This window comes from Gymnogyps californianus, chromosome Z (genome assembly GCF_018139145.2).
Source record: "Gymnogyps californianus isolate 813 chromosome Z, ASM1813914v2, whole genome shotgun sequence".
Classification (NCBI taxonomy): Eukaryota; Metazoa; Chordata; class Aves; order Accipitriformes; family Cathartidae; genus Gymnogyps; species Gymnogyps californianus.
This window is the reverse complement of record NC_059500.1, coordinates 30,599,145-30,611,732: the sequence shown is the minus strand read 5'-3', so window position 1 is coordinate 30,611,732 and position 12,588 is coordinate 30,599,145. Positions and strand designations below refer to the sequence as shown.

The following is a 12,588-nucleotide window of genomic DNA, read 5'->3' as shown; positions in this document are numbered from 1 at the left end:
TCAGGATCAAAGTATGAAAGATGTTAGGGAAGGGGGTTTCTTTGTGTTTGGTTTTTTTTTTTTTTTTTTTTTTTAAATCGCTATTCAGCATGCTACATATAAAATGGTTGTGTGATAATATCTTCCCTGAAGTCATTGGCCTGGATGAGGTGATGATGTGGGATAACTTGATATAAAAATAAGAATTTTGTATTGAAAGGGATAAAACATATTTCATTAATGGGACTGTTAGGTATCTCCTGATTCATTTCACTCAATGTGAAGCTGGAGAGACTGAGACTGATATTGCAAGGAAATACTGCTGAAGAAATGTTCAGAACTTGGTGTTTGATAATTAAAGGTAAAGTGAACCAAAACTCCTTAGGCTTTTAGCACAATGCTACCCTCTAGTGGAACAGTGTTGCATTAAAAAAAAAAATTCTTTGTCAGTGAGCAGCAAGGTTTTAATTAGATGTGATATATGTTACGCAGTATATGTGGGCACTTGTATAGCAATAATGAAGTAGAAGAAATTTGAGGAAGACACCTCTATCATCTGTGATAATGAAAATGTAATCTGTAACTAAAATTGATATTTCTTACTCTGATCATTCCAAATCATTGCTTTGCAAAAGGTGAATCGGGTTCTCATTGAATAGCAATTCGGGGCTAATAGGATTTCATTCAAGGATTCTTTTAAAAGTCAGTAGCGTTTCGTGCAAGTCATAAATGTATGCTGAGTATCTGAATCCGTGTCATACATTGTTCAGGCTCTTCTTTTGGTTGGTTGGTTGCTTTTGTTCCCTGCTTCAAAGTGAACCCCTCCAGACCATGTTTTCATCTCAAAACCTGTGATTAATATGGATGCATCCAGTTTCATCTGACATTCTTGAATCTGTAACATACCTGCTGTATTTGCAAATGTAAGGTAAATGCAGGGAATGTCGGACAGGCATCTGGTAAAAGACATGCTGTGCTGACTGGAATATGGGGTTTGTGCAGGGAAAAGAAATGAACTTCTGGAATTTCAGTGGATGTAAAGATGGAAGTAGAGAAAAATGCAAAACAAAACCAAAGCTTTGATAAGGAAGTAAGTGTTTACTATAGTAGGAAGAATAGGGTGGGAGAAGATTATTTGCCTGGCTATTTCAGTTTCCAGATCCCAGGTTGGATAGGTAGATGAGGTTTTGGCAGCCAAGTAATAGGCTTGAAGAAGAATAGGAGAAAAATGTAACGGACCCGACTTTGGTGAAACTGCTGTAAAAAGGAAAGAATAAGTGATGTAACTTCTGGAAAAGAGGTCCTACTGGATTCAGGGGGAGGTCTGGGGCTTTAAGCATGGGTTTAGCTCCCGAACTGAGGCTTTTAATTTATCATTTTCCCTTTTGTGGTTTTCATTCTGTGCTACACAAAAGGACATAAAAGTAACATGGTACATTCCCCTGCTGTCAGCCTGTTTCTTGAAGGGGAGGATGTGGTAGTTGTGGCAAAATACTAACCTTGAGAGATGCAGAAAGCATGCTGTCTCTAACTTTGTTATTCTGTTGGTCTGACTTCACCAGCCATAGTGATGTGTTATGCTAATGCTAGTTTTTCTGTTCAAATCAAATTGTAGACTTTCTGATAATTGATCATAAGAAGCAAAATTCATCTGTTGTTCTTGTACATTTCCACTGGAAATGTTCTTAAGTTTTAAATGCAAACATTATGTTGTGATTTATGTTTGTAGCTGAACTTCTCCAAAGTTAATATCACAAAGTGTATGGGGGTTGCAGTTTGGAATGATATAGAGAAGTATTGGCATGAAGAAAACATGTAAATGAAAACTTAAAAACGTGTCTGTCTTCAAGTAGAACGATCTAGATGTTTGAGAGAACATGTGACAGGAGGAGTTTGACTGTTGTAAAGAGGCTTACATCTGCATTAAATCAACTGTTTTGAGCTTAAAGGAAAAAAGTGGGAAAATATGACTTATTGGAGAACCATGGCTTAACACTTCGTCTGGAAAGCTATTAGTGTCTGACATAGACTCTAGGTTAAACTAGTCTGCTTATTTCCTGTGATGTCTAACTTGCTGATTAGCTGTTTTCTAGAAAGTTTAGTAGGCAACAAAAAGACTTGCAGTGCTGCCAATAACTGATAACTGTTTTGTGTATAGCATGCATTGTTGGGGAGATAAGGATGCTACATAGGTAAAATTTTGTAGATCTCTATGGAAGGAAAAAAAGCAAACAAACCAACTGAAGCAATGAAATTCATTCTACAGAGTTAACAAGCAGGTGTTCTCAGAAGTTAGGTCACTCTGTGTCCAAATCATCAAAGATTGTTACAGATCCTTCAGAGTTTATGGATGAAACTTCAGAGAAAAGCATGTCAAGTGAGAAAGATTTAAAAAAAAACAACTTTGAAGATGGTAACAGGGCCATCCTCAAAATGTAGTTCTTTGAGGTTACTAACAAAGATTCTTGAAATATTTTTTTTGTAATACACTATTCCATGTAGAGTGGTGCTTTCAAAGTAGATACTGAGTGAGGCAACTAAAGAAATAGGTTCAGTATTCATATAAGCACAGTGCTTAGACATTAGAAATTATTAGATAATGCCTTAAGCTATCCCTGTAGGTAAAGGAAGTAAAGGAAAAAATGATAAAATACTTTTGTCCACAGTTCATCTAAATGTGGTGATGCAATTGTTTGAACAAGTAACAGAGATTTAAAAGAAATTACTTATTGTTGCATTCCTGTATTACATGTGGTAAAGCTTCTGTTCAGATGCTACAGAGTGGAGCAGCACAACGAAAAATGCAAGAAATTTTCTATAATTAACACCAGTTCTCTGGCAGTTAGGCTTAAAGTAGGGAGGTGGCTAATGTGACTATTTTGTTCCGGCAGTTTTATTTCTCTAACGTTTTCTGTGCTTGTACCAAGCTATGAAGAACGTATCTTAGCTGATGCTGAAAAAGGATGTTGATCAAAATCCTGCCTTAATTGTATACACTGGTTTCTTTTGTGGAGGCCCTTAATTTGCTGCTGCAATTGAAGGAAGTTTGTGTTAGACTTGACAGATTACAAGATGATGACACTTCTCCTGCACTTAACTAAGTAACCAAGAGAGAACTGAAGCCACGCAGAGAAAACTGAAAAGCTTTGGAAGCTACAAAGCCTTTCTGACACATGCAGTGTGATTACCTTACAGTGCAAAGGTTGAGCTTGAGAAAGAAATAGGGTGGAGAGAGGTGATGCAGCCTAACTTCAAAAAACACCTTAACTTTTTTTCTGTTATTTAAAATGGAAAAAGATCCTAATTTCTACCCCACATACAGTGTCAGGGATGGTTATGGTATTCTTCAGAATTAAAGTATTAGGAAGTGTGAGAGTAAAGGCTGAAAAGCTAGTGGATTTTTGTCAGTGGTTGGTTTGCTTATTGCTGTTGTTTTTTGCTCTCAATCAGCCATTATACCGTTTAGCTTTTAAGAGTGTTTGGCCCAAGATTCCTAACTGAACAGTCAAAATACCAGTCAATACTACTAGGTAAAGGTGCCTGTATGAAGGTGCGTCCAAAGAGATTTTATAACTTAACCAATTATTGTTTCAGGTGCTTGGGTTTGCCCTTACTTTACTTCAAGAATTCAAGATTCTAATTTTGGGAGAGCTGTGTCTTTTAAAGATGTAAATATTTAAAAATTGAATCTTGTGTCAGCTGCACATGTCAGAAATGGCTGGCTCCTTTTAGTTGTTGAGAGGCAGTAGCTACAAATCTGCCTCCTATTTTAAAAAAGTGCATTTATTGCTGTTTTAAAGCAATTTTATTTGTTTACAGGTGTCAGCTGTGATGCATGTTTAAAAGGAAATTTTCGAGGTCGCCGATACAAGTGTTTAATTTGCTACGATTACGATCTGTGTGCAACTTGTTATGAAAGTGGTGCAACGACGACAAGGCACACAACTGACCATCCAATGCAGTGCATACTAACAAGAGTAGATTTTGGTAAGTGATCATTTCAAACTTCAGTAATTTGCTGCTATGTTGTGTCTAGAAACATGAAAATCCATATTATGTTTGTACTTATTAATCACTTCCCCCATTAGTATACTGAAAATAAGAGGAAGTTCTCATCTTCTAAAAAACAGACATGTTTTCTTTGATTTTAGCATACAAGGACTGATCTATATATTTCTTTTTAATTGGTGCATATATATATTTTTGTGGGTTTTTTTTATTTTGGTCTGATAACAGCAGGTTATCAGACTAATAAATATACTTAATGACAATGACTACTTCTAATTAACATCCAATTTGGAAGACGTGGCAACCTTCTCCCCCCAGTATGCTTTACTTAAATGCTACAGTGTACAAGCGGAAAAATCCTGGTGAGATATTGTGGGTATGTTATTCACTACTGGCTTATGTGGGACTGTAGGAACAGCAGGGATAGTGATGGGCTGAGTATAAAAGATTAGTGACAAGGACTAGCATGTAGTCTTCTTGGAACTCCTTTGAAGATCTATTAATTTAAGAATTATTTCTGACTGTAAAGCCATGTCAATATTTAAAATAAAAAATAATTGTTCTTGTGTCCTATCCTGCTTGTTGTTTCTATTACACCATATTTGTAACAGGTAACTCATGAGATACTTCTGTGACAAACCACAGCTCTAAGATGTTGCTGATGCTGGAGATACATTTTGTTTTTATGTTAAGCCCATGGGGCTAGGACTTTAAGATTATTTTTTTTTAGCAATTCTGGCTGTATTGTTCATTACGTTTTGAATTCTTTAAATATGATGATTTCTTAAAAGCTGAAGTCTTATGAATTGTAAATTATTTCTTTACCTTTTTTATTAAAACAGAAGTAAAATCTACATCTTCATTGCTTTAAAGATTAGAGAATAGCTATATATAGAAACATGCAGTTCATTTCTCAACACGGCCTTTGAAGATGTCTTTCATTTTCTTTTAATTCTCAGGCATCTGCTTGCCCTAAGACTGCCTGGTCATGACTTCAAAAATCTGGGCCCTGGGAATCCAGGATTTGGAAGGAAATAATTTAGTGCTTTATCAAAAATGCACGCAACCATTTTAGCTTGCATGTGTTTCTTTTCAGGCTTCTTTTTGGTCTCACTAATGAGGTAAAATTCTCTGTGTACAGTATATTAATTCAGAATTCTGGTCACTGTTTGAGCTGTACAATTCAAACTTCTTAGCCTCTTAGCAACAGTTATTCGTGGATGTTACACATGGACTGAAAGGACAGCATTGCTGTAAACGTTAAATGCTCATCATAGGGGTAAGAAAACTTGCTATGAAGCCTTAAGCTAATATTAAATGTCAAAGCTTTCAGTGTGCTGCAATGAGGAAACTTGTTCTAAACACTGCTCTCTTAAAAAATGCCTATCGTCAGAACCTAAGAACATCTAGGAAATATATTTTGTTTCTTGCAACTTGGATATTGCTGTTTCGGAATTCTTTGATAAATGTATCTTTTGGTTTAATGCATTTTATTTGTGTGTGTTGTGGGAGCAGAGAGGAGTCATTTTTTACTATTTAGGTCTGCATGAAGAATACGGGTGGCAGGGTGGAAGAAAGTTCACAGTACAGTATTGAGATGGGTAATAGGATTCCAAGGGCTACTTCTGCATTGCTTGGAGTTTATGCTACTGTGGCAGCTTTAAATAAGAAGAATAAGAAAACAAGCTCTAGAAATTTCATATGGCTTGATATCAGAGCATTGCTCCCACAGAACCAGTGTTAGGAAAAAAAATACTGCAGCTCAGCTCTGCAGCAAGACTCCTGATTTGATTAACACTGTAGAACAAGAACAGGAAAGAATACATCACCACCAGATTGTGAACTACAGCAAAGGTTGATGGCACCTGAGTACTAGTGACCTTGTAAGCTTATACACTGGAGAATGAATGAGGGAATATTTATAAATCACATATTCCTTAGGGCTCAGGAAGGTCTGCGACGTCATTCTTAAAATGTTTTTATTTTACAGTTCCTGGTAGAATGTAAGACTTAAAGGAGTGTGTCTTTACAGTATTGTACAGATGCTTAGAGAAACTGTGGTAACTTTTCAAAGGGCCTGTGTAGCCAAGGAGATCATGTGATTTTGAGGAACATCCACAAAGTTAGAAGCTAAGGAATGTTAAATGTAATTAGAAAATCAATAATGAATGGTAGAACTAGTCTAGAATGATCTGTTTCAGAGTTGTCAGGATAGCTGTACTAGTGAATATTAAAAATCACCAAGGAAGCAGCTATTAATGGGTTAAAAGAAAATAATCTCAAGGGGAAGATTGGCAGTGTAGAACTAAATGGCATAGAAGTAATGAAGTCTTCAGTCAGTTCCTGGTGATGTGGGAAGTCAAATGAAAGGAGAATGTTTTCTAATGTATGACAGTATGAGTAGGGAGTTTTTCTAAGTAAGGAAGACTTCAGTAGAAACACAGAATGGAAGGCTGTTAGTATAGGTAGGTGTGTGAACTGTAGTTTACCTGGCCATTGACAAACTTCAATACTGTTGTCTGTAATCAGGTTTGATTCAAAGGTATGAAAACTGTTTTTAGTAGGAGTAAACTTACAGTTTTTGTTGATGGTGGGAAGTGGACAGCTGGTAAAAGATGAGTATTTTACAAAGGAGAAGGAAGCAGAGTGGGGGATCCTTCCATTGCGAAACTGATGTAAGCACTTCAGAGGAAGTCAGTGTCATTTTTCTGATTTTTAACAGTGCGCATGGGGATCAGTCAGTCATTTATTCAAGGTCCATCTGCAGCTGATGAAAAGGACCCTGTACCTCTAGTTCCCATCACCATTCCGGCCAGCACTGTCTATATGCAGATAACTGTGGAGTTTGCCTAACTACTCTGTGCCTAAAGCTGTGACCAAGTTCAGGTTTGTGGTGGACAGCTAATTACATGGATGATCCTATGTCTGGGATTGTTTCAGTGTAGAAATAGTTAACATTGTTTACCTCCATGAAAATTCTGATCAGTTTTTAGGGTTCCTAGGTGCTGTAATAATGTTGCAGAGTATATTGCAAGAAGGTGGACTTCTTCAGGTGCTCTGAAGGAGCTTTTGTTGTCTTCTCAATATTTTTTGATTTATTTCCCCCCCCCCCCCAAGACTTGGACTAGTATAGGAGCCCATATGAGAACACTGAAAACAAATAAAAAGCCCTAGTGATTTCTGGCTACACATGTGTTCACTCTTGTACCATCTGGTTGGCATATTTGTCTTTCAGGAATCAGTGTATGACCTAGTATTAATTTTGAAGCAAGATGGGATCCAGAACAATGGCAGTGCTATTGTTCTTCAGTCCCCACAAGAGACACTGGAAAAAATGCTTTCACACACACGCCAAGAGTGATATGCTGCTGTAACAGGGACAGAGCTTAAAATAAAATATTAAGTCTCATATGTAATGACAAGTGGCCTTTAAAGCACAAATCCAATTAGTTTCTTTCTGAGGGGTCAAAGTGCAGAATTGCAATAGGCCTGGGTAAAGAACAGGAATGTGCTTACCAGGCAGTCATTGTACTTTTGTGCTTTTTGTAGGACAATTTGTCAGGACAATGGAGAAGTTCAGAGCAAATTTCCCACTTTTCTTTCTGCCGAAAAAGAATCCTAAGCTGTTAGATGTTTTATGATTTTAAGCATGTGGCTTGCACATTACCTCCACCATTTTAAAGGGGTTATACTGGCAAAGAAAGTAATACAAATTGTTAGTAGAATTCTTTGCCAAAATCATACTGTGTTACTCTTATCGAAGTACAGAACAAGTGTACGTTCACTTGTTGGCTCAGGTGCTTATGTGACAGAAGATCCATCCACCTTTTGTGCCTAATTCTTGGGCAAAGGGAGCTGCTTAAATAATGGTTACCTTGATAATGTGTAGTGTGAGGTCTGATTGGATTCACCAGAATTCAGCTTGAGGCTGTTGTGACTTTTTTTTTTTTCAACCGCTAGAACAAGATCTGTCTGCTAAGTGCATATCTTGCTAAGTCAGAGCATCATAGAATAGTCTGGTTTGTTTGGAAGGGGACTCTGGAGATCATCTGATCCAACCTTCTGTTGGAAGCAGGGACGTAAGTTGTGCTATCACACCAAGCCAAGTCTTGAATATTTCCCTCACCACTTCTGGGCCACCTATTCCAGCATTTAGTTCCTGCAGTGAATGTTGGGGTGTTTTTTTGTTTCCCTTTATCCAAGCAGAACTTCCTCTGAAGCAGCTTGTGCCTGCAGCCCATCACCACGCTTCCTTTTGAAGAGCGTACCTCTGTTTCTTCTTATACTGAGACTGGAGATGAGATCTGCCTTGAGTCTTCTCTAGGGTGGATGAACCCCATCCCTTCAACCATTGTTATGTCAAGTTCTCCAACCCTCTAACTGTCTTGGTGGACACAAATGTGTGTACACACAAAAAAACCCCTAGATCCTCTCCATTTTGTTTCGATATCTGTCTTGAGTTGGAGAGACCAAACTGAACCCTGTGTTGCTGGTGTTGCCTAACAAGTGCCAAGTAACATGGGATAATCACATCCCTTGATTTGATGGCCATTCTCTTACTTATTTAGCCCAGGTCATCGTTTGCCTTCTGTGATGCAGGGGCACACTGCTCGCTCATGTTTGGCTTGCTGTCTACTGGGATCCCCCGGTCCTTTTCAGCAGAGCTGCTCCCCAGCTAGTTGACCCTACCTTTGAGCAGCAGCTGCTGTTTTGGCACTGCTCTGTGTTGGCAGATGGGCTGCAAATCCGCTCTCATCTTCACTAGCATCTGTGCTCGTTCATGGCTTCAGCATGTGGTTCTTATTGTTAGGGAGCAGTGAGACCAGGGCTGCTCCACAAGGAATAACAAACCAGGCGCTGAGGGTGACCACAGCACAGGCAGGGGCAGCGTCCTCACTGACAGGGTGTGCAGGGCAGGGTTGGTAATAGGAGTAGGTCCTGTTGACAGTCCCAGACAAAGCAAGTATAACAAGGCAGCTCTGGGGTCCATGCAGGAAGCCCGTCTAAGGCAGGAGGAGGGCTGGGTGCAGCTGCAGCGTAGTTCATGGCCAGATGGTCAGACCTTAGATGTAGCCTGTGGGCAGAGGGTGTGTATGGAGGTCTGCTTTGAGGCTGGCTGAGGCAGCTAAGGCCTATAGGTCAGCTCAGGGCCCTGACGCCTGCTGGGGAAACAAAACACCCAGCTGCTGCTGGACGAATAACTGAATACCTGCCATGTAGTCACTGTCAGCCCCAGCAGTGTGTCTTGTGCTGAAGTAGTTAGCCCTGTGCTATCTGGCTGTGAGGTTGAATACTGAGATTAGCGGCTGATGGAATTGCATGAAGAAAAATGGAGGATGTGCTGTTTCTTCCTGCTAGACACATAGCTGTACTGGAAACTTACTCAGATTGAAATAGTGATACTCTGGCTGGAAGGAATGAGCAGCTGTTTCCACATTCAACCGAGCTGGCATTTTAGTCTAGCAAATGTGGCTCTTGCACTGACTTTGTAGTGAACGGGGAGAGTTCCAGGTGAGGTGAGTAGATCCCACCTATTGAGAGCAGATCCCACCAGTCTGTGAAGCAGGACAACATTGGTGATTAACAGTGTATTAGAGTCCAGATGAGTATTACAGCTATATCACTGTGTATCTTTGTTTCATAGGATCAGTCATAAGATAATTCTGGTTGGAAGGGATCTCTGGAGGTCTCTGGTCCAACCTTCTGCTCCAAGCTGAGATCAGACCAGGTTAGTTAGGGCTTTGCCCACTTCGGTCTTGAAAAGCTCCAGGAATGGAGATGGCACAGGGGCTGTTTGGGTATCCTGTTCCACTGCCTGTCCAGATGGCGGAAAACGTTTTTCCTTATATGCTTTTGTCCTCCTATGCTGCAGCACTGTGAAGAGCCTGGCTATGTCTCCTTGATCCTATCTCTGTAGGTATGGGGGCAGCTGTTAGGTGACCTAAAGCTATCTGATCCAGGCTGAACCAGTGCTGGCCCTGCAGCCTCTCCTTGCAGGGTGAGAGCTCCAGCCTTGCCATCTTAATGGCCTTCTGCTGAACTCACTTCAATTTGATGTCTCCCCTGTACCAGGAGGCCCCAAACGTGATGCAGTGCCTGGATGAGGCTGACGGGTGCTGAGCTGAGGGGATCACCCTTACTCATACTGCTCTAGGCACATGGCTGGCCCCTGCTCAGCTTGCTGCCCCCCTGCACCCAGAACCATCTCCTCAGAGCTGCTCCCTGGCCCTGTCGGCATCGCTGCCTGGGGCAGGGCTGGGCTGAATTTTGTTAGATTCCCGTTGGCCTGTTCCTTTATGCAAATGTTTATAAATAGAAGGTATGTAAGTATTATTTCTCTTAAGTTTATAGCAGAATATCTAGCAGGTTTTAGAATGTTTTTTTGTTCAGGAAATCTGCAGCAAAACAGAACTAACAGCAGTTTTAAGGGTAATACTGTTCTGAATAGTATGGCTGCTTGATCAGTGATACAGGAATATATATACTTTGTAAAATGTGGTGTGTTGCCACCATTTAGTTTCTTCAAATGTTGAAACAAAAATTCAAACAAATACACTACAACTTGGATAATACAAACATTTTTATCTCTATGTATATATCAAATTGAAATTACATTACTCATATGAAGAAAAGTGAAACTAAAATTCCTGACTGCTGTGTACCCTTGTAAAGAAATATGTCTTAACAGAAAGCAAGGACAAGCTGTTATAAAATGTAGTCCTGAATCATTTCTTTGAAAGATTGATTTTTATCTAAGGAAACCTAATGTAATTCCATCTCACTACTAACCTGCTGCCAAGTTTAAGAATGTGTTAGTTAGATTTAAATGTTAAATACAAGCAGACTGTAGCTATAGATGGATAATAAAGCAAAACTGCTCATATTTTTGGTTGAGTTTTCACATTAAATTCGGGGTTTTTTCCAGAAAAGCTATAATGTCTAAACACTTGAGCTTGAAATCTAACTTCATAAACTATTGTTGAGTCCTCTTCAGACAGTATTCTGATCCTTCTACTCTTTTGTATTCTTCCTGTAATTGATAAGCAGTGTGGGTAATGAATCTTCTCCTAGAGGGACGTGATTTAGTCCAGTTTTCTTTTTTACTAAGCAACCTTGCCTTCCTAGCTACTTTGAAAAGAGGGCTTTAGAGGTCCAGAGGAGTTTGAGGAGTTATGGACTCCTGCTTTTGTGTGGGAAGGTATTTGGAAAGAACCAAAATACATTATCTGAAAGATTTCTTTGTGGCCAGAATGGGTAATTTTTTGGTCATGGGCCAGTTGCATCGTAACAGTAATACAACTGTAAATGAAAACAGTAATACAATTGTAGGTTGCCATGCTTCTGCAGCCATGGAGGCATGGCCTTTTCATTTTTTTGCATACTACCTCTAATTGTTAGGGTCTTCCTTAGCAAATGAGCCTTCGATAGTCAATAACATGACTGTGTTCATAATTGTTAGGATTTTTGATGTAAAAACGAAACAGGTAGAGAAATATCCTTTCAGTAACTGCAATGCTAAAAATAGACACAAAGATTGATTATATCACTTAATTACCAACCTTTTTTTTTGTTTTTTTTTAATTTGTCATATTTTAAAAGAAAACTTACCTGGTGACCTGTATTTCAGATTAGAAAAGGGACAGATTTTGATTCTAAGAGGTGGAGAGAGATTAAAGTTGAGGAGGAAAAAAGAAGGGAGGTATAAACTTCTAAAGGAAAAGTATTTGGATTTGCCAGTGACTGGTTTCGCTTCTGACAGGTACACTTCTTAATTTTTTTCCAGATGAAGGCATATTTATTTGGCATGTGCATGTACGTTTGCTGTGTATTGTGAGAAAGATGTGGAAGGAGGTATGAGTGGGAGAACATGCAGGAGTATAAACAGGAGGCTGGAAAGAGCTCAGATTTTTATTTTTTTAATCAATAAATGGCTTGTTTCATATTCTCTAAAAGCAGGGACCAGAAACACAGGGTTTGACAGTACTCATCAAACCTCTCCCCTCTGTGATAGAACAGTGTGTACTGCTGGAATTCTTGACATCTGGACTGAGCTAACAACATGTCTAAGGAAAAGATACTTTTACCTGCATGCTAATCTATTTACCACTCTCTTCAGATTGGTTGTGGCCCTGTGCCCTTTGCTCAGCTGCGAAGCTGGAGTTGGTACTTCTGCCTTACTTGAAAATACTTACATTCATGAAGTAGTGAGGTTTATAGGTAGAGGTTTTTAGACCACCTGATAATTTTGAGGGATTTTTTTTCTTTTTAGATAGTAGATGCAGAAGTTACTTTTATATGCAAATCCTCTAAAGAATAAGATGATTTGCCCCTTTTTTCATTAGCTTCCCCTTTGAGTCGTCATCTTCTTGTTTTATCCAGATCAGTGTATAAGATGTCAGGACTTGGAAAATGCCCAGAAATGAGTCTGCTCAGCTAGAAAGAGTCCTCAAAGGAAAACTTGACTTGGTGTTCTTGCATGTGTGTTTGCAGTGATGGAGAATTTAATTTTTCCAATCAGTAAATAGGTATTAATCATCATCATGAGGATCATACCAAAGCTTGAGGGAAATCAGGATCAACTAAACAAACTGTCATTAGCTT

At 39.1% G+C, this 12,588-nt stretch overlaps 1 protein-coding gene across 1 annotated transcript in view; it reads left to right on the top strand.

The window, feature by feature from the left end:
- The window catches only part of KCMF1 (potassium channel modulatory factor 1), a 64,097-nt gene that overhangs the window by 28,646 nt on the left and 22,863 nt on the right, over window positions 1–12,588 (top strand). Inside the window, exon 2 of the mRNA XM_050913429.1 lies at window positions 3,799–3,966. Within this exon, the coding sequence (XP_050769386.1) occupies window positions 3,799–3,966 (168 nt within the window). The remainder of the gene's footprint in view (window positions 1–3,798; window positions 3,967–12,588) is intronic.